The 22,466-nt window shown below is 43.9% G+C and overlaps 2 protein-coding genes and 1 non-coding gene across 6 annotated transcripts in view; 1 reads left to right on the forward strand and 2 right to left on the reverse strand.

The window, feature by feature from the left end:
* The window catches only part of LOC118770487 (DENN domain-containing protein 5B-like), an 82,143-nt gene extending 74,978 nt beyond the window's left edge, over positions 1-7,165 (reverse strand). For all 4 annotated transcript variants that reach the window (XM_036518200.1, XM_036518198.1, XM_036518199.1 and 1 more), the window contains exon 1: positions 6,860-7,165. In XM_036518200.1, coding sequence (XP_036374093.1) covers positions 6,860-6,968 — 109 coding nt within the window. In that variant the 5' untranslated portion in view covers positions 6,969-7,165. The remainder of the gene's footprint in view (positions 1-6,859) is intronic.
* Positions 7,166-10,940: 3,775 nt separating this feature from the next.
* LOC118770491 (patatin-like phospholipase domain-containing protein 2) lies at positions 10,941-21,839 on the reverse strand. The gene is made up of 9 exons (XM_036518207.1): positions 21,538-21,839; positions 19,405-19,637; positions 18,944-19,009; positions 15,364-15,573; positions 13,988-14,048; positions 13,319-13,549; positions 12,863-12,995; positions 11,931-12,038; positions 10,941-11,453 (listed from the first exon to the last, which is right to left on the reverse strand). Exons 1-9 carry the CDS (start codon positions 21,722-21,724, stop codon positions 11,213-11,215), a joined length of 1,470 nt encoding a protein of 489 aa, XP_036374100.1. The 5' UTR covers positions 21,725-21,839; the 3' UTR covers positions 10,941-11,212.
* On the forward strand, positions 12,379-12,450 carry trnaa-ugc. The gene has a single exon. It is a non-coding gene; the product is annotated as a tRNA-Ala (tRNA).
* Positions 21,840-22,466: the final 627 nt, after the last annotated feature.

Genomic DNA, 22,466 nt, shown 5'->3' on the forward strand with positions numbered 1-22,466 from the left:
AGTGTGCATGTTTGAATGCATTAGAGCCTGAGTGAAAAAGCCAAAAGGCCACAGGGTGACGCCAGTCCCCCGGGGACATCAGTAATGAGCCGGCCCTTTAAGCCCTTCCCCTCGCAGGGCAGCCACAGCGGGCCCGGAAAAAACACTGACCTAGTATCGCCTTCCCCCAGCTGGCGTTTCCACCCCGCCTCCCAAAATAGATTCTCCCACTCTCACCTTACAGCAGTGCGCTGGCACTGCAGGGGAACGCTCCCTTTCTTAAAGTCCACTGCGCTCTCAGGCAAGACGAATTTTACCCCCACGTTCTGCGGCGAGGGTGACCAGATGCCCGTGGATTCCACAGAGCCAAACTCAAACCAAACGCAATCGAGGCAGCACCCGCCACTGAGAAACGGGGACTGTGACACCCCGAGGGGTGCCCTCCCAGCCCCGAGTCCTGACGGTTGCACTGATCCACAGCCAACCCTGTCAACACAAACTGGGGGTCCAGGATCAAGCCGCCACTTCAGGAACCCCAGTGCCTCTCCGGTCCCCCCAACACGAGGAGGAACAGGGTTCTGAGCAGAATAATGGATCAAAACCACAACCTCCCCCCAGCGCTGGGAATCCTGCATCATAGAGCCTGCGGTACAGTGGGCCTAGCAGTTGGTGCAGTTACTCACAGTTACTCAGCGAACAAGAGAAGGCACTGATCCTGGAAGCCTTCCCATCTGCAACAGCTGCCATTCAAGAGATGTTTCGCATTCTGTGTATCTGCAGGAACTCTTCTGCATACAGCATTGAAACCTAGAGCTGCTGATTACTCTGTCCGCTACCAGACAGCCCAGGAACTCCAGGGCAAGGTCATCTGCCACTCAGCTGATACACTCATACCAGCAAATTTACTCAAAACTGCATTGATACTCCATTGATAAGCAGTGTGGCCAGCGGTACTAAATTTCGCAACTCCATATTATTATATAACTCAAATATTTACATTTACATTTATTTATTTAGCAGACGCTTTTATCCAAAGCGACGTACAAAAGTGCATACAGCAAGTATAGCGACAATACGGAGACAGGATGTGTACAGTTCCACAATGAGACAGTTCTCAGCTGAGAGCAAGGTCTGTTTGAGGAAATACATTAAAGCAGTGCTAATCTGCAAATATGAAAAGTGATTTAAATATTATGTTACCTGCCTTTATTACGACCAAGTCAGCACAAACACACAAGAAGAAAAAAAAATCAATTCCCTTTGCTTCACCCAAAGTTCAGAGTCTGGTCCATATACAAACTTTTCTTTTTCCATATACAAATTCTTTTCGATGCCTTAACCACACACAGGGGAGAGGTAAAAATGGGGACAGGAATGGAACTACAGTTGTGAGGCTCCTGTATGGCATCACCTAAATCACATTTGCATTTAGCTGCTCTGTGCTGGCCCAGGAGACACTGTTGTGGGACGCGTGAGGGTTGCCATCGACAACACCCCACGGCAGGCAGGTCGGCACGGAGTCTGCCTCCTCCCAACAGAGAGCCTGGGGAAGAGAGGGCGGAGTCAAATCACCAGAGGGAGACTCATCTGAGGCAAGCCCAACAACAACACAAGGTCATAACGGAGCCAAACACCAATGTGGGTCAGAGTCACTCCATCCAAGGCACTGCGAGCCCTGAGGGGGTGAGAGCGTTTTTAAACTGAGAGTAAAACAACGGCTACCATGTCTGTTGCGTACTTACAGTTCCAGTCAAAAGTTTGGACACCCCTTATTAAGATAATGGTAAACATGCATTCAAAGACATTTAGATCTGAACACTTAGGTTTGAATGCTTGAAATTTGTTTCTTAGACAAATATAAACAAGTACTATAGACAAGTATAAATTTCTTTACAAAAAAATAATTTTTGAAGAATCAGAATTATAAGACAGTTTTGATTTGTTTAACACTTTTTTGGTTATAACACAATTCCATTTGTGTTATTTCACAGTTTAGACACCTTTACTATTATTCTAAAATGTTGAAAATAGTAAAAATAAAGAAAAACCTGTTTTATGAGTAGGCGTGTCCAAACTTTTGACTGGCACTGTATATACGGAGGAGTCTTGTTGCTGTTCTCACCAGTTATGCCTTCCAAAAAAATGTCACCTGTCTGCCCACAGCAACATAATCCCACTCAACCAAGTAAAGGTCACAGACTTACTTGCTGCTTCTACTGATGTCAAAGCAATACCATATTAATACCATGACATTAAAACAATGAACCTGTTGGGAATTGCAAAATAATTTTGCAATGGTACTCAGTTTAGTAGTTTTGATTTTTGGCCATAAACAAACAGTATGTCTTATGATTACAGAACACATTGAGGGAATTCATAATGTCAACAGGCACCTTCCTGGGCTCCTCATTGGCTCAGACAGTGAAGGTGCTGAATTCAATGGCCAGGAACAAGTAAGCTTTATTCAGCCAGGGAAATTGTGGGCATGTCGGTGAGGGGTCCTTCACTGCACTCTTGAGTTACTTCAGACCATCAAATGGTATCACCTTCCTAGAGCGCTGTCATGGTGTGTGTGCAGCCCTGTACTCCTGTGAGAGTATAGGGGGTCGTTATGATGAGACACACCTAATGTACAGTTGCCAACTGCACAGTTGGGTGAAAAAGGGAAAAATATTAGTTAACATGTATTGCTGAAGGTGTCAAAATAGATTATCTTTACTGAATCAGAAAAACAGAATACACTACAATACATAATAAAGAATGAGAAAAGGAAAGAAGAAGCCACGTTCCTGGAGACTGTGTCACTGATGTTTGAATGCAAGCTTTAAGTACAGTGATTCCCAAATATTTGATTGGGACCCACAAGACTCAGCAAGTCTGTGCTCCGTCACAGGATCCTAAATTCTCACTATCAGTGAGCAACACAGACTAGCCACAGTCCTGGACAGAGGCACTCCTTGTGGCCAGTTTCTCCAACTGCATGGATGGCCACAGCTGCCATCTTGGCTGGGTTCATTAATTTAGAGACCTCACCAATTAACAAAAACCAGACAGATCACGTGACTTCTTAAGTAAGAAAGGAATCACATTAACTGCTGCACGCACCTGACTCAAACCATGCAATATAACAGGGATAGAAATTCATTTTTAGATCTCAGCTGGCGAGGCAGCAGGTACGCATATGCAGTGGTTTCTGTTGGTGTCATACGGGATGGAAACAAAAAGGAGGAGATAAAAAGGGCATCTGGTTCCGCCACAGCTGGAACAGTGAGTCAGCCTCCTTCACCGGCGTCTTCACAGCACAAGTGATGTCAGATCTCAATGGACTGATGACGCGCGGGCAGATGCTTACGGAGAGACTTAATCTCACCTGCATACAGTCACAGACGCGGAGTGACTCACTTACTTCGTCTGTACTTTTTATATCCAGATGTGGGGGGGGGGTTACAAGTATTTAAAATATGAATTCTGCATAGAGAAAATCCATACTTCCGAGCCATCTCCATTAGTTACGGATTCTGTGTTTAACGGTTGATTCAGGCCCTGTGGGGCAATCTCCACCTCCACTGCGGCAACTCATCTGTGATTGGCTGGCCAAAACCTCCACCCACACGTGCCATCATCTTCATCATCATCATCATCATCACTGCAAATTCAGGCAGTTGGCTAAAAGTCCCCGATCACTTACAGCCACCCTAGACAGAGATCATGATGCTGATACATACAGTACCAATGAACTGGGCAGCATATGTACTGTAGTGACACACAGACAGGGTTTGCGGATATTGTAAAGAAAGTCAACAACTGAGTAACTGATGCTAAGGTTTCAGTAAAGGACAGACTGTTATCCAGAGCTACACCAAGACTCTTGGCAGTCTTGGGTGCAGACACCATTGCGTTATCAAGATTAATGGAGAGATCTTTGAGGGGGAAGGATGAGGCCATTACAATATTTCTCTTTTGGCAACGTTGAGTTTTGAGGCATTCACTGTCCAGCCAATTTCACTGACATCACTTTCTAGAACTAGTCACAATGGCATTACATGGAGTGAGGGAAGCAATGCTGAAAGCATTCAGGCTGTGGAAGAGCCATGGTTTATGTAAACTGGCCCCTGCTTTAAATAAACACACTGCCCATTACTCAGCGAGTGAATTTAAAGCACTCTCAGTGTCGAGGACCCTGTCTGAAAATGTCCAGCTCTCCCCCCTTCACATCAGCCAGCAGCTCCCTGTGCTCCCTATGAATCTTTAAGAGAGAACTGCATAGCTCCGTGGAATATACATGACAAGAGAGCTGGGTACCGGATGCGGTTGCTGTGGGAGATGACCCCCCTGGTGTCTCTGTCATAATCAGCTGCATGGCAGAGGATGCAATTAAGAGTGAACAAGGGCACAGAGAAATACAAGAGCCCGGGCCACCCAAGGACACTGGTGGGTCACCTCCTTTGACCCAGCCCCTGGCTCCAGAAACATGACCAGGCACAGTGTGTCAGTCATTGAAATATGAACACGTGATGTATGGCAGCAGCTTGTCTGGTGACAGGCACATCGTAGACTGGGCATGTGGCACAGCCCAACGCTTGCAAGTCAAGACCAACAAGCAAGCCTGCAAAAGCCAGTATTCACTGACATGTGGACCTCATGCATCTCTTGTTTGTGACATCACCCCACAAACTGATCTCTAGGGCAGGGGATTACAACATAAAAGTAAATGGCTCTCTGTGATTCTCATACGATCAACCCAAAACCTGCTAGGGTAGAACTTTGACAAAACACCACAAACACACACATGCACACACACACACACACACACACACACACACACACACACACACACACACACACACACACATATATATGCTGTAAACTGTAATAGCTAAGTGAAAGAGCTAAAGATGCAGTCAGGTTCAGTTACCCAACCTCCCAGAGACTGCTGGGATCATGCTAACATAAATGGCTGCATACCTTGCTGTGCGCATCACTCTTCCCCTTATGCTAAGCAGAAGTATGAGCACTATGTCAGCCTATGCCCCGATTCAGCAATCAACAAGCTGCCTCCATATATGAAAACAAAGAAAATGAACAGCACCGCACACCTAAGCTTGTAGCAGGGAATTCGTCACCCATACCACAATGGAGCCCAGGGATCAATGGCCAACTGTTTGCAAAGTAAACATCATTTATAAGCAAAGCTAATTAAGAATGACAGGTTCTCCACAATCAATGGAAATGGGTCTAGCAGTGGTTTTACTGTACATCTGCCCCACAGATGGATGAGAGCATCCAACCACAATTCACTGGTAGCCACCACTCATCAGTAATGACAACCAAACCGCACTGTCAACACAAATCTGTCTACCATCAGAATGGGCACAGTCAGTCAAACTGTTTGGCAAGAGATGTAAAAAAAAAGAGTGGATGATTAAGGGAGAGGGGGTTTTCACTATGTAAGAAAAGGCGAAACAACAGCAAAACTCTGGTTCTCGCTCCTCTTAAATGATAAAGTCATAAAGACCCATGTATCAGTGAAAGGAAGGAAATGCACAGTCATCAGGTCCCCCCCTGCCATTGAATCTGTCTCCATTAAGCATACACATCTGCCGAGCACAAAGCTGCTAATTACAGAATTAGGCTGAAAAAGAACAATATAATTAACATATCTGCACAGCGTAATAATAATATCTGCACATTTTATTTCCATCAATAAAAAACAAACAACTACAACAAAATTGCTTTGGAAACATGTTTGGTAGAAGTTCAGTTATTGGAATCCAGAGGGAAACCCGAGGTGGTTCATTTCTGTTCAGCGCGTTGCCTCTTCTGCTAGCTTTCATTGCTTATAAAGGTGCTACTTTCGGGCTTTCTCGTCTGGCAGCATCACCGCCGGTGTTCTATGTGCAGATCCCAAGTGTGTCATTGCGGGATTTTGGGAAGACTTTACGGAGCTGTGGGGCACCATCTATCGGATTTCACCGTGTTGAATAGAAGTGTTTAGAACTACGGCAAGCACATGAAATTCTCTCGTAACAGATTCAAAGAATATAACAATAGGCCGTAAGTGAACAGCCATCCCGCGAGACCTAAATGAAAATGTGGCTGCTCATTTTTGGGTCGCAGATATTTCTAAGTGTGGTATTATTACAGGCCATTAATAGAGGCAAAGGTCCAGCACACACTAAAAGATTTTCAGAGCTCAAGTACAAGAACGTATATCTTCGTCGTTCCTAGTCTACTTCTTAACATCCAATTTAAAATACCATTGACATACGAACCAATTTATCTTGCGCGTACAGAAAGGTGATAAAACAATGTATGGAACATTTCAATACTATACATAAATCGTAAACACGTAGAGACGAAACACGTAGAGAAAGAGCACCCGGACAGTCACGCTCTTGCAGACCAGTATGACTGCCTCACAAAGTGAGTTCGCGGACGAATGCCATCACCGTCTCCGTGTTGTGTTCAATCCTCCACAACAACACGATCGCGGACACCGCAGTTCGTAAATATAAACATCGGTTTATTAAGAACTTGTTTAAATGACACACTGTGCACAATGCGACTGGCGTATTCACTCGAAATAAATGCAGCAGACCCCTCGGATCGCCGTCGAACAGATGTAATCGCAATGTCTTCATTCCGTTTGTCAGCGCTAGCCACACAAACAAAAGCGCTTGACAGTTGAAATATATTTATAAAAACAATGCGCATTTGGGACTGGGGAAAAATGTATTGTCAATGCTTTACCATATTTGAGCCACTGTCTGTAGCGTAGCCCAATAATCTCTTACTGGTGACTATTTAAGTTTTCAAATATTGTTTCACTATTGTCACGCCAAAGAACGCTGAATGAGAAGTTAAAAAAAAACAATCTTACCGGCTAATTCATCCGGTTCCAGACCAGTTTCGCTATCTATGCCGCATATCACGAAGTAGTGAGCGAACCGGCACGGAGCCGCTCCTGAACCCGGGGTGCCCACACTCATCCTGGATCAAAACTGAAGCCTTGTGTCCCCTCTAGTCTCCCGATCGTAAAATCTCCATGGCGAAAGGTCTAATGATTTGCAAAAAAATATATATATTAAGATTTAGATTAAGAGAAACTGAAACGTCCCTATTAAACGAAAAAGCAATTTTCCAAAAGTAAATTGTTCCGAGTGAATCTCTGCGAACAGCCTCTCCGTCGCGCTGTCTTCCATCAACTGATCGATCCGCAGCTCCCGAGCGCGGTGTTTCTCCTGCCTCGCTTTCAGCGCTGCTGGGCGTGCCCTTCGAGAACCGCGTGTTAAAGCGGCCCATTCAAAATTAACAAGGCAATCTGTTTTAATCTACCTCTCAATCCTCTGGAGTTTTACAGGCCGGAAGTAAGAGGGTTTGTCAGTTATGTGCACCATGAATTTATTAGAAAATGTATATAACAGTAAACAGTAGGCTAATGATTTGAGAGACACGAAAAAACTGAATAAACATATAAAAAGACGCAGGAGGATAACCGATGACCTAACTAGGATAACCGATGACCTAACTAATTAAGCCTTGTTTAAAGATTTTGATAGGTCATTGCTAACTACAAAATATGATAAAATACATTATTGTACAAGGTACGGGAGTGTTGGGCTACTGGAGCACCTAAAAGCGCAGCAATTGAAAATGCATTCGCATCATGTATGTAGCTGGTGATTGAAGAGTGTGTGATTGCGGCACTTAGCGCCATTAACCACAGAACTGGTTAAGAAGCCAACTCAAGTCACTTCGTAATGACTATTTTCAAAACGCCTCCGAGCGTCTGAATGTCATTAGATTTGAACGTATCCAGTGGAGGTGAGATTGTGCATGCTTTACTTTTTGCGTTTTCACCGCAGGAAAAATATCGGTGCAATAAAATATGTTTCAGACTGTGAACAATGAAAATAAGACGCTTGTTTATAGGCTTGGACACGGACCTCGTTATAAATGGGGTTTGACACATTCAGGTCGCTTTGTATCCCTTTCCATCTTGAATTTCGAAGCAAGAAGACTATACTGTATATTCCTATGACTTTACATATTTCATCACTGAACCACGATGTGATCTACTGCGCAAATCAGCACTCTGGACAGCTCAGTTTAGGACCGCGCGTGGAAAGGCAGTCAGTCCAACAACATCGTGCTATATCAAAAATCGAAAATATGGAGAAAACAGTGTTCGATTTTGTTTTAAACGTAATTACACTCATTGGTATATTATTATATCCACAAATCAAAACGATTAGAGGTAAAGAATTTTTAAAACATTGCTCCTTTGGCCAATCCTTTGTCACGTAGAGTCATTTTTGTTACAGAATAACCTAAAACAAATTACCACTAAGGGATGAATTAATTAAAGTTAGGTGGGTGTTTTTGTTAACGTACAATAAACACTGAAGATTTGGGTTTAAGAAGCAAATATACGTCAATGTCGATCGATGGTACTTTGCTTCCATCTGCCGTTGGAAATGTAAATAGGAAAGGATTTCTGAAGCTGCGAGAACAGTCGTTTGTGCGTAATCGTGACAATAAAACAATTTCCGTGATGGTGTAAGGTCATGAATCACCATCAGAGATGGTGGAGATGTGAACCCCTGTTGAGCAGAACAAAGTACTTCAAAGTGTTACTGATCTACGAATCATCATTCGCTTGCTGTCTAAAACACCCATACACCTGCCACTATTTATCATATTCATAGAATAACTATTATCAAAGTTGCATGCCAGGTAAATGCTTGTACTTACACATATGGAACACATCTCAAATTTGTGCGTTCAAGAAATTCGTATGCGCATAAATATATTCCTATGTCTGGGTGCAAGTCGTCAATAGTGTGGCTGTATGCTCAAGCGTTTCATATGTGTCTGTTTGAGCAAAGAGATATGCATCACGCAGTGCGTCATACCATGGGCAACTATAAAAACATCTTGACTCAGTAACCTGAAATAGTCTGAGTGGGAGTCTACCACTTTAATGGGATGTGACAACTCTTTCCTGCTGTTCATTTTGTCGCCCCCTTCTGGTATAACTGCTAATCTGCAGCCCACTCTCAGCCATCACCATGACCTGCTTAGAAGTGGATGTACTGTATTGTATGGTATTGTATTCTTGAATAACATACTCCAATAATTGCTGTAATGTTTTTAGTTTAGGACTCTTTAGTATGCACAAAATGGGTCAACAATATCATTCTTATGCCAGGTCCAAATCAATCAGCCTGTTTGGGCACTCCTTAACCTTTATAAATAAAGGTAAATAAATAAAATAAAGCTGCTAACAGTGAACTTGTTGGGCAGTTGTAGGCTACATAATATTCAAATATTCATATATAAATATTCATAACACTTATCTTTAAAATTTTGCAGTTACATTCCATTTTAGCACCAACGTACAACAGAGGTATAAATCCAAAAATAACAGAAATATAAAGAAGATATGTTAAAAACTCAGTTATTTTCAGACTCTTTTTCTATATTGAAATGTCCATTAAAATTTCTTCTTGTCAATTAAATATGGACATTTTGCTGACCCCAGATATCCTCTTCGGGTAAATGACGTGGACAGACATTTCCAGGCATTTCAACAGCTTACTTAAATTTAACACTTTGTCCTCATCGTCAGTCCACAGTGAGCAATGGCATGGTAAATATCACTGTATATTTTTATTAACCTATTAATACTTTAAAAACATCCACATATCATTAGCAAATACATTTGTTTAATTCCAGTACAACATTTCATAATTCCTCACAATCTTAACAATTACACATTGGCATTGGGAGAATGAATCTAAAACAGAATGAAGTTGATCAGCACAAGTGGGCTGACTTAACCCCTTTCCTGGTGTATTTGTCATTATATATGTCATTATAAATATATATATATATTTAATTACAAAACATTTTTTTTACAATCATTTACAATTTAAATTCACTTTAAGAAAAAATTTACATAGTTCTTAAATTTGGAAAAATACATAAACTGAAGATGTTAAAATTATTGCTCAAAGAAATCTCAAACCAAATAACACAATGTTTTCACAAGCACTGAAGCAGTGATATCTGTAGCACTGAAACAGTGATATCACTTTGATATAATGTTACAGACACATGATTAGTTAACTGGAAATGAACATTTCTTTCTTGCTGGCTCTGCCCAAAACACAAATGACACTTCTGGGCTTTGGCGGCAATAAAAAAAAATTGCTGCAGGTCGATACAGGTTTTCCTTATGATGTTTAAAACAGAACAAAATCTCAGGTATTATGTCGCGGCCACTCACCCACCATTACAGCCTTAATACTGAACAGGGACAGAATTTTAAACTCTCAGCAACACAGTATTTTCTCAGAATTGGTGTGACACAACAGATTAGAGCGGAGAGCGACACAGGGGTGAACCAGAGGTGGACCACTGTTATTTTACATTTCAGCAAGGTAACATTACTTTACAGAAAGAAGAATGTTAAAAAAGATATAATATTTGAGGCATAATAATTTAGCCAAGAGAAGTGTATCTCCAGAACAAATAATGAAGTGTTAGGAGATAACACTTACAAAAAGGCTGCAAGAACATTGTGTGTCTGCTTGCAGTTGTGAGCTGCACCTCCCTTGCATATGCAGTAGAGGCTTGGCATGGTGCCGTTTAGTGTGCAAAGAGAGCTACAGGCTGTCTGTTCACACAGTAAGACTGTCTCTTAAGGAGAAGGGGGTCACTTTGCATGGGTCTTAGGAATGGGATGGAGCACACTACCACCTGACCTAACTTTAGAAGCCCAACTGCAAGTGTCCAAAATAAGTTATTGCTTTCGTGTGCAAAGAGAATGAGTTCATAATGAAGTGACAATCTAGGTAATTGAAACAGTTTAAACCAAAGTAATCCTGCTAAAAAAATATTAGAGGTATTAGAGGCACCTTTGTTTTATAATGTGTGACTGGTAGGGCGATGCACAGCATAAATTCAGTTCATCGTATGTCTGACCATCATATCTTGTTCTAATACTGCTGTGAGGATTCCTAAACCAACGTTACAGTGCAGTCCCATAAACCCCTCTTTTATGGTCCCTGAAAAAACACAGGAAGTGGTAGCAAAGACAGAGGTCAGAGTCATCCACACAGCTGTAGGCCTGTAGATGGCAAGATGACAGAAAACTGATAAGAGACAATATCATCCAACCAGGAACAAAACTTAAGAACAACACTACTTTTCTCTGCTGGAAAAGACATTAAGTCCCTGCGTTAGTCGGGTAAAGTTCCTCTTGCGAGCCAACAAAGAAACAAATCTGCTTGGGCGTGGGACTGGGAGTCCCAGGCGAGCCAGGGGTGGGGGGCAGGGGTGGGGCAGTGGGGATGTCCCAGTAGCGGCTGGGGAGGTCCACAGAGGAGAGGTGTCCATCCCTTTCCACACGTGGCCCCCGCAGGCCTGGGGCTGGAGGCCCAGTCACGCACTTCCTCAGCGGAGTCTCCCTGCAAAACCAGCCCGTTCAAACCACCACGAATCAATGTGCTAATACTGCAAAACCGATACAATCAATCCATCAATGGATCAGTGTGTTAATACTGCAAAAGCATTCAAATCAAGTGATCAGTTAATAAAAATAATCATCAGTCAATCTTTTACACTAGGTCAACTGTCCACTGCAATGGCTAGGCTGGTGTTCTCAACAGGCCTTATCATGTAACAGACAACCAGAGAGGAGCTGGTTTCCGAAATCGGCCCATTTAACTCACTCTCACAAGTCAAAAAACAGACCTACCCCACATACCCTTTTCACGCTCACCTTCACTCGGCAACTGAATATTACACAACTCATTTCAAACGCCCTTTTCCATGTTGCCTTTGTTTGTAGACATTGGCAAGTGATATGTGTGACAGAGCAGAGTAGTGCATACATTCATATGCCCAGGAGAAGCACCCTGATACATCCAGTCGCAGCGTCTCACCTGGCAGCATCTGGAACTGCTCCTCTCCACGCCTGCCTGTACACTGCTCCAGCCATCCCAAACAGCCACCTCACGTCCTCAGACACATCCGGCATCCACTCCACCAGCCTGTGAGGTAACCAGCATAATCACTGTTACAGCACTCACTCACACACACACACATTACAGTTACTGCACTGACACACACACACACACACATTACAGTTACAGCACTGATACACGCACACAGTACGGTCACAGTACTGACATGTTCACATTACTGTTACAGAACTGGTATTATCAGGCACCTCCAATGTTTAATTCAGTTGCCTGATGCAGCCATGCAAAACATTATTGTTACAGTGTATACATTTATTTTAAGTCCAGTATCCAATCCAGTAGCCTTACAACACATCCACAGCAACTACATGTAACACTAAAGTACATGAAACGTACTAAAGCGCGGAAAGGGGATATAGCTCAGTGGTAAAGTACATGCTTTGCATGTATGAGGCCCTGGGTTCAATCCCCGGCATCTCCAAGAGTTCTTTTGGGGCAGCAGTGTAGCTTAGTGGTTAAGGAGCAGGACTTGTAACCAAAAGGTTGCAGGTTTGATTCCCTGCTGGGACACTGCTGCTGCACTCTTGGACAAGGTACTTAACCTGCAGTTGCCTCAGTAAATATCCAGCTGTATAAATGAAGAACATTGTTACAAAAGTGTGTAATACAATGTAATGTAACATGATATACCAGGAAAATGCTCCACAGAATTTGTGGTCCTAAATGACTTATTTACAGCACTAGCCACTAGGTGGCATAAGTGTGTACACTTTAACTACACTGTGTGTAGCTGGGCAGAAGAGAAGGCATTAGGGCTGATCTCAGATCTGTCAGGGTATGCGTGTGTGTGTATACAAAGTTCCCGTGAGGTAAAGCAGCAATAAGACACTCACCTCTGAGTGAAAGAGTAGGCCGACTCCACAGGCAGTGTGTAGGGCAGCAGCATGTAGGAGGCCATACGCACCGGGAGAAGGCCTGTCACCTGGGCGTACAGGCCCTGTGTCTCCCTGCAGGCCTCGCAGAACACTGTCAATGCCGGAATACAGCAATGTCAACACACAGACACGATGTCACCACAAAGGCACGACGTCAACACACAGATACAACAACATCAACACAGAGGTACAGCACAATCGGCACGCAACCTCATCAGTCGACACGCAAACACCGTCAGTACACCCCGACACTAGACGCTTAACAGTCCGGCACTGTAAAACCAACCGCAACGCTGGCAGTGTAAGAGAAGAGCGAGCTCAGTGATGTAGGTGACCGACAACACAGACGGACAACAGGAAGTAAATGGCACAGGAAGCACAGGGCAGCACAGGGTGCCAGAAAGGGCGTCTTGCCTTTTCTGAGAGGGGGCGGCAGGTTTTCGATGATCTGTTCGTCCAGCCACCAGTGCCGCTTTCTCAGGAGGCGGAGTCTCCGCAGCAGCCACTCCCTGGTGGTCTCCGTGACGACAGGCTTCCCGGGCGCTGATTGGCCATTCTTCACCCCAGAGCAGCAGCAGGTGGGCGACGGGTGTTTCGCCTCCTTCACAAAGAGCCCGGCAGAGGGGTACTCCAGCTTTATAAGGTCTGAAACAAACCAACAATCAGTTTAATAGGCATAAAGGATCAATGTCGTTGTAAAGATGGATGTATGACATTATACCATGACTTTTAAAAACCGTGTTATATTACTGATGATGAGTGTAAAAGTATCTAGCAGATTTTATCCAACAGGTCATCAATTGTTATCAGCTAAGCAACACATAAATAATCAGTAGTTTATAATTAACAACACATCATCATCAGCATCATCAACATCATCATTGATGGTGTTGACTTTGGCCATCTTAATCCCCCTTTTAATAATTAACAAGAAACAACACAGACAAAACACAATTGCTTGAAAATTCTTTGTCATTAAAGAGCAAACCTCCTAATTAACCAAACCTTCTACCGAGCAACTATCAATATTGAGTTGGCAAATGCAACTCTTATTCACTCTAGGAAAAGTAGGAATATACTCACTGTTCTCTTTGAGGAACCGAAGTGCATCCTTGTATCCACTCTGACACATCTCAGCCATTATCTGTCAAGAGAAAATGACATCAGATCTACATCAGAGAGGAGAGTTCACTCTGTCTCCTGCTAGTACGTGATCCCCTGATTCTCTACACCAGCGCTCCTGTGAGGGTCACCACAGCTCGCAGGTCACCCTGGCTTTGACCCTCAAAAGTAACCAAATCAGACTCAGGTGACCGTGACAAGAAAACACATGCACAAACACACACACGCGTGCGCGCGCATGCACACACACACACACGCACAGACATGCACACACACACAGACATGCACACACACACAGACAGACAGACACAGACATGCACATGCACACAGACACACAGAGGGATAAACAGACACACAGATACACAGACACACACACATACGCACACAAACATGCACACACACACACACACACACACGCACACAGACACAGACACGCACACACACAGACACAGACACAGACATGCGCACACACACACACGCACACGCACACACACACACGCACACACACACACGCACACACACGCACACACACGCACACGCACACACACACACGCACACACACACAGACACACAGACACACAGACGCACACACACAGACACACACACGCACACACACACACACACACACACGCGCACACACATACGCACACACATACGCACACACATACGCACACACAGGCTTTCTGCTGGCATCCTCCTGAATTCTGTGAATTCTGACGTCATATGTAAACAGCCTGTGCCTTGCACAGAAATCCACAGAGGAACTCTGTGTATCATTAATGCGGTCAAAGGCTGACTTTGTGTACGGGTCTACCCTCCTATTTCCCCCTGCACGCACACGCATACACACACACACGCTCACACAATCGCGGGGGCCTCCTAAAAACAGTTCTGTGCTGGATTATGCAACAGAAACTTCGGAGAACGCTGCATTCCTGGAGTACTGGGGTCCTGTGGTGCAATGATGGAGCATTCATAGGAACATAATGAAAACTTTGCTTTGAGGAAGGGTTCCCTTTTCTGAGCAAGAGGGTAATGGGTCAAAGGACACATCCATGCCCCATGTCCCAAAATCCCTGTTTACGAGGAGTCAGACCCTTCCACACACTGACTGACCTGAGGTCAACTGTAGAGGACTGGTACCGACATTCAGCAATATAAATGGATAGTATTTATGCGAGTTGCTCTGGATAAGAGCGTCTGCTAAATGACAATAATGTAATGTAACAAAGTACTGATGGCTCTGAGAATCAGGTGGAGTGGGTGGGGGGGATTGGGGTGTAGGAGAGTGAGGGGGTATGTTATTCTGGGTAAGGGGGCGGAAGAGAGGCGCTTACCTTGGGCTCAGGTGGGAACAGCGCCCTGGTTAGCCGGTACATGTTCCCCAGATTCACCTGGATGCTGGTGTTGGTGAAGCGCACCTCGTGGAGGTTGAAGGAGTTGTCCCGGGGACAGATGTCGCTCTCTCCGGAGAAGGGGGAGATGGTGATGGTGTTCTTCAGCTCGTACTGTGGGAGGTTGTCGCTGATGCCTCCGTCAACGTACCGCTTTCAAAAAGAGACAGACAGAGCAGAACCCGCTGCGTTATCCTGAGAAATAAAATAGTCGCAGCCGTGACACTTTGATCAGAGGAAAGAGGAAAGCTTCGTATGACTGGAAGCAAACAACATGTTTTAAAAAGGCCAGAAATTTCACAATGCGAGTCGCAAACTTCACAATTCACCACAAGCGAATGGAATAACAGCAGAGCCCGATACCCACTGCACAATACAGTGACACGTTGTGTCACTCACTGATAGATTGGTTGTGCAATAAGCTGTGAAGCTAATGAGTGCACGTACATTCCCATGTGGACCGGGAAACACAAAGGCTGGAATCTTCACTGGAATGTGTGTGGCAACCCTCCATAACCTATGATGGGAGATTAACTGGATCTGAACTGACCTTTTCAGCGTGGGGGGGGGGGGGTTGGGGTGCAGTGCATGCTGGGAGCTGTGATTCAGACACAGTGGGATATGGGCAGGGCTGTACCTGTTGTTTTTGGGTTGTAAAACCTTTGCCACTCTGCGCTCCGAGATCACCCCACATAGTCACGCGACAAGCTGAGCGAATACAGCCCGAATAAAGCCCTACAGCCAATCAAATTTCGACTCTTTCCACTGCGGCACAGCACAGAGAAAAACACTGGAAATTGAGTGCGCGAGTGCTGACCTGACTGACCTGTGCCATACATCCAACAAGTGTGGCACATTAATTCCTCAAGGCACACAGACCTAAAGCATCCTTTAGAGGGCAGATTAATGCACAAAGAGATCAACAGCAATCCTGGCCTTTATTTATATACAACTCTATTTTCAATATATAACGTGTTACAGCCCTGCATAGGAGGACTATATGGACTAACAGGACACAAGTATGACATACAGGACAGCATTTATATGGACATTGACATATGGAGTGATAAGATATGTAGGCTAAGTGGGCTGTCACTGTTGAGGAGAGAGAACAGGTCTATATGGCCTGTGTTCCCATGGCATCCAATAGAGGCATGTTTGAAACAACGTCTTACACAGCCTATCACCAGAAGCCACAGGCAGTAAAAACTTGGCTTGGCGCACGCATTACCCCTGAAGCTGGGCAGCGCTGAACAGCCTGACAGCACAGTGGAGACGATGATGTTTCAGGTCAAAGCTGACCTGCTGGAATTATGGCTTATGTAACAATCAGCATCAACGACTCCCCACCGATTTATTCAAAGGAATAAAACTAACTGGACAAAAGAAGAACTGGAAGCACCAAATATTTTCGAAGAGACCAAGGCTAAAAGAACATCGTTACAAACTGTCACATTAGCTTGCACCTCCATATTTCATTAAAAAAAATATGAACATCTTGAAATACAATGAGAACACAGGGAAATCCTGTTTAGATTTTGTAAATTAATATACAAAACCATAAAAAGTAACACAAATACAAATACAAATGTATGTTGTTGGTGAACTTACATCAGGTCAAATCAGAATCTTACATTCTTCAGAATCAGAACCTGTTTAAAATTTTGTAAAATCTGGTATGTGTTTACACACTGTAAGCTGCTGAAATGATCTTGTCCCTTACATGCCTGTAAAGGTATGTCTATATTTATGGATTTTACCTTCAGACAAAAAAAAAAAAACTATGAGAACAGAATGAGCCAAAATGAATCAAAAGTTTCATTGAGCGTACAGATTTACTCAGCCGCTTTCCTTTGCCAGCCGGCACAAAGCTGAAATAATCTCATCATCACGATTGCATAATTAAATGATTGTACTCTCTCAAAGTCAATTTCAATTAACAAACCAAACAATATTTTGTCAATACAACAAAATTAACATTTTAAACAAAACAGTTAACCTTATTCTGCTTGGCAGCAGCCAACATGATTAGAAGTGTGTGATCATGGCTGCTGTTAAGATACAGAGCATATTTTCCATACTGTTGGATATTATGAGCCATGACAAACCAAACCTAGAGACTAGCTGGCAGATAACGGCCAGGTCCTCTCTGGAGTAGTATTGACCATGTAAACTGATATCTAACTTTAACAAACATTTTTACGTAGCAACCCTCCACTCTTTTATCACTCTTTATCTGTCTACATGTGTACTGTGGCAATGCTATCAAAATCTCACAGGACATGCATACGTTTTAAGTTCGTTTATGACAATAAAATAAATAGTAACTCTTCCTGCACCTTTCAAGTTTCATACATAAAACATCATAATGTTATAGCACTACAGTATTTCCATCTTTGATTGACTGGCATTGGTATGTCGATAGCTTTGTATTTTTGAAAACTGAAGTCTGTGTCCTTTATACATACTGTTCGACCATTCCTGGTGGAACACCAAGCCAATCCACTGTTGCTGGACACCTTATCATCCAAGGAGTGACACAGCAGGTGCTTTGCCCTCTGAAGTTAACTGAAATATATCCTACTTACTAAACTTCCATAATAAAACAAGAAGGTGTTGCTTTTACTAACTTTCACAATCACACGTTTGAGCTATGCATTGCCTTACTAGCTAATGTGGTTACATCCTGCATTGCCAAAAAATACCATTTTTCTACTTTAGTTGCCACTGTGCAGCAGTGAGGTGTAACAAAGGCAAATTTAGCTGGGGAAAAAGCTTGGTGTTGAAAACCTTGTGGCAATACAAGCTTGGCAGCTGAAAAATGGTGATAATTGTATTTGGAAGTATGCCTTATGACAAGACTTATTGTGGCTTATATTATTCCTCTAATGGTGCTATAATACAAGAACAGCGTAAGACTAATTAAAATGAATTGCACAACCTTTGGTCTGGGCACGCACAGATAACATCTTGCATTTTTAACTTCCTTATGTTTTATCACCAGTGTAAATGACATGCAGCCTGGAGAGGGCAGAGGTGTTTAGCTTAATAATGGCACTGCCACTACCTGGTCTGCACTCAGGGCAGGGGCTGCTATATCAAACCACAGGGGGTAGCTACTCTAACTGTACAAGGGAGAACCAAACTGTACTGTCACTGTGCTGAACATTTTGCTATATTTGTGCATGTTCCCACAGCCAGTTGTGAATTAAAACTCCTTTCTTCCCTTGTGAACATCGAGTCCCTCTCCTCTCAAACACAGAAATCTTTATATTACATTGGATTTGGTGTTTATCCACAACACTACGGCACTGATGATATGGAATCAATATGGTTACTTGCCTAACCCTAGTGAACACGCTTTTTGTAAGTCGCTCTGGATAAGGGCGTCTGCCAAACGGACAAATGTAAATGTACACTTTTTCTTCCTGTGGAAGAACACCCCCAAAACCCACCCACTGCTGTTCCCCTGTTGCTACCCGCAGTTGTGAGTTTGAGCTGCAGGTGTGCTTGTAACACTTACCACTCCTTTGAAAGAGGGAGGGATCAGACCACAGTAGACTGGGATGAAGCAGCTACACACCAAAGCCTACGGAGAAACCAAAGAGATCTCTTCAGACCAAACATACAGACCTAGAACATACAAACACACATCAACAATTTAATAGGGCTGGCAGTGTAGCATACTTGTAGGGAGCAGGCCTTGTAGCCGAAAGGTTGCTGGTTTGATTCCCCACAGGGTCACTGCTGCTGTACCCTTGGGCAAGGTACTTAGAGAAGAATGCCAGCACAAGTGATGCTTGCTTATCATATACCTGGGTGTCTTTTCTCGGGTACATTTAATACCCAATATCACTGCTGCCGTAGGGGTGGAGTAAAACGTTGACATGAAGATGCTAGTTACTGGAAGTGTAGAAGAGTTACTCAGTAGTTAGTCTCACAGGGTGAAGCCAGCAGTGCCCCCTGGTGGCCAGGTACGCTCACCTGGATGAGCTCCTCCTTGGAGCTGAACTCGGACACCAGCACGTTCTCCCCGTCGGACACCCGCGTGAGGGAGACGCAGAGGCGCCCGGAGGCCAGCACGTGGGCGTTGTCCGGAAGGTCACGGTTCAGCCCCGTCCGGAGTACCTTCACCAGGTTAAAGCTGGGGTGCAAGGGACCCAGGCTCCGTTTTCGGGCCTCCTTGGCCACCTCTATCACATCTTCACAACACTTTGCTGCAAGGGACAGCAAAATCACAACAGAAAATGCTAAACCTCTAATTCTTCACCAAAGAAGTAGCTTTCTAATTATCTAGCTGGCAATTTTTATATATAGCTGTGAGCACATCAGTAAACAGTGACTGGCTGGGTAACATTACATAACATCCTGTTATGAAAACCCTTCCCTTCACCAAAAAACAGAACTAAAGAAGTGCTGAAGCAACTGGTGAGGGAAGTCAGAGAGCAATATAGAGCCTCTGAGGAAGTTTCCCTTCACAGATGATGCAAGGCCAGTCGTGCCCTTCTGGAGGCCAAGAGGTAACCTGTACCAGATGTCCTGACAGAAGAGAGCAGGAACAGCCAGATGCTACTTACTTTTGCTCCCCACCTATGCCGGTTTACTGCCTCATAGCACAACATTCAATGCACAAGAGTGAAAGGGCTATCTATGCCATATTTAGCAGAAAGTACCAATTTCACTTGCTAAGAATACAAGAACCAGAGCTCAGAACAATTCAAATCAAAGTGTGTGAATTTCTGGTCTAGAAAGAGGATTTGTGCCCTAAAGGTCGCCTGGCTGAATCCCGGTTGAAACACTTCAGTGAGACACTTAACCTGAGGAGTTAGGGAAGTGTACAGCTGAATAAATCTGTTTAAAAATGTAAGTCAGTTGCCTCAAGGTAGATGTGTTTATCTACAGACCAAATGAAAACCAATTTGCTGACAGCTATATTCACTTGTAAAGTGACACATGTTACTAAGAAAGCCTTATCTTAGGATAATGGTATAAAACAACGTTGTTAGATCAGATTGAACTTTGCCACTAACCCACAATGAACTGCTGAACCGCACAGATCCCTCAATCTAAGTAAAGGCCTCAGTATTTCTCACTTTATACTTAGTTGGCCAATTATACCCAAAAGAGCAGTGTATTACATGAGGGCAACCTCTAACACAATCAGTCAGTCCAGAGCACTGTTTCTACATATCACTCAAAAACATACCAATACAGTGAAAGAGTACAACAGGCTAATGGTAAGAGATTGTAGAGGCAGCAATATCTAGGTTAGGTAGGCAATAAACACATACTTCAGCAATATGCTGTGGGGCTCAGTACTAAGATAACATTTGTGTAAAGACGTCAGAGATTTGGATTACCTGAAGAGAAACCTAAATTGAATTAAAAGTAACTTCCAGGCTTCTAAATAATGTTATGCCTGTTGGGTTGCTAAATGTATTGTTGTTTAACCAAAGTACAACTTAATGTTGTTGTTCCCCCCTAAATGGTCCTTTGTTGATCACCTGATTAATTTCAATGCGCCAGCAACTCTTGTGCAAGATTACCAATGCCACGCAGATGCTTTTCACGGGACAGAAGAGTTTTCTCTGATGGACGCGTTACTTTACATTTTATTAAATTTACCTCTACATCACATAACATTGTCGATTCAGAAAACAGTAACATGCATGAATTGAATCAGCTCTTGAAATTAAACTACACATTCACACTAAAGTCGGTACAGTCGCAGAGTCGCAGTCAGAGGTGCAGTCGGGTTGCGTGCGGGATAGTTATACCAGCAGCGCTCGCCGCCAGCCCTCGAGAGGTGACAGACAGCTGAATCACGAGCAAGCCGGTAACAGACAGCACGATATGAAACCAATATTCATCACGCAGAACAAGCGTTACACAGACTTTCTGCTGCGTTCTGCTTCTCAGAAAAAATATCCAAAAAAGCTTGCGATCAGGAAATGGCAGAGACAGCTGTTGAGACGATTACTTTAGCCACGTACGGAAGACATACTACAAACTCCGAAACTGTGTCGTGTAGCTGATACTCAACAGTGCCTACATCATGAAACTTGTAAAACATGAATGTGGATACGCAGCCGTCCAGCTATCCACGCAGTAGCTTACCTATGGAAGCGCCGCTGGCCAGCACCGAGGCAGTAAGCGCACCGGCGGAAGCCCCGTAGATCTTCGTGGCGCCCTTAACAAGGTAGGGGGCTCGCTCCAGCAAACAGCTGGCCACCCCCATGTGATAGATACCCAAAAATCCGCAACCGGCGAAAGAAATGTTCCATCCTCCTTTTAGCTCAAACATCCCTCTCGAAGAACAGCTGAAAGAAACAACTCCGTTTCTTTTCTCAAAACTTTTCACTGAAAGATCCTATACGAAAAACGCTTACTTTCAAACGTACAAACTCCTCTCATGTTTAAATAATCCTTTCAATTTGATTTTTGTGCAACAATCTAAGCCGCAGCTGCGTTAAAGAAAACCAACGCCCGCCGTATCCCGGAGTTTGGGAGGCTATTTTGTTTCCTTATCTTAACCACGTGTTTGCTGCAGCCAATAGCGAGCGGCAGCCTGCATCCGTCCCCTCAGCGGCTGAGCTGGATGGTAAAGCGACAGCTCCGCACATTCCATTCACTCAGCTGTGCGGTAATCATCACGGCCAGCCGCATGGGTGTAGCTTCAGTCCCCTGCGTCACGCGTGCCCTGTGGCTACCGCATTTTCCATATGAGCAGATTACAAACCATTTGGCAGCCTTTGCATTGCGAAACCTTGACCGCTCCCCGACGCTCAACGGTGTAATCGAAACAGCACCCGATTATTCAGATAAAATATATGCAGGCCCGGCGCTATGGGTGTGCTTAGGGGTGCAGTGCACCCCCCAGTTGTCCCCTTATATCCCGATGTCTACATAGTATTTATTTCCTTTTTTAAAGATATTTCTTTTTGTGCCACCTTGATTTTGATTTTTTTAAAGGATCTCAAAATGTCTGTAACTGTTCATGTGTTGTTTTAGATCCGAGTTCCCCCTCAGTACTCGTCACCTGTAAA

This window comes from Megalops cyprinoides, chromosome 23 (genome assembly GCF_013368585.1).
Source record: "Megalops cyprinoides isolate fMegCyp1 chromosome 23, fMegCyp1.pri, whole genome shotgun sequence".
Classification (NCBI taxonomy): Eukaryota; Metazoa; Chordata; class Actinopteri; order Elopiformes; family Megalopidae; genus Megalops; species Megalops cyprinoides.

Excerpts from the sequence above, each read along its gene's own strand:
- LOC118770491 (XM_036518207.1), bottom strand. The coding sequence starts at position 21,724 with ATGTTTGAGCTAAAAGGAGGATGGAACATTTCTTTCGCCGGTTGCGGA. Across the intron at positions 14,049-15,363 it reads TGTTCCCACCTGAGCCCAAG|ATAATGGCTGAGATGTGTCA; the intron begins GTAAGCGCCTCT and ends TTCTCTTGACAG. Across the intron at positions 13,550-13,987 it reads TCGGTTCCTCAAAGAGAACA|ACCTTATAAAGCTGGAGTAC; the intron begins GTGAGTATATTC and ends GGTTTGTTTCAG.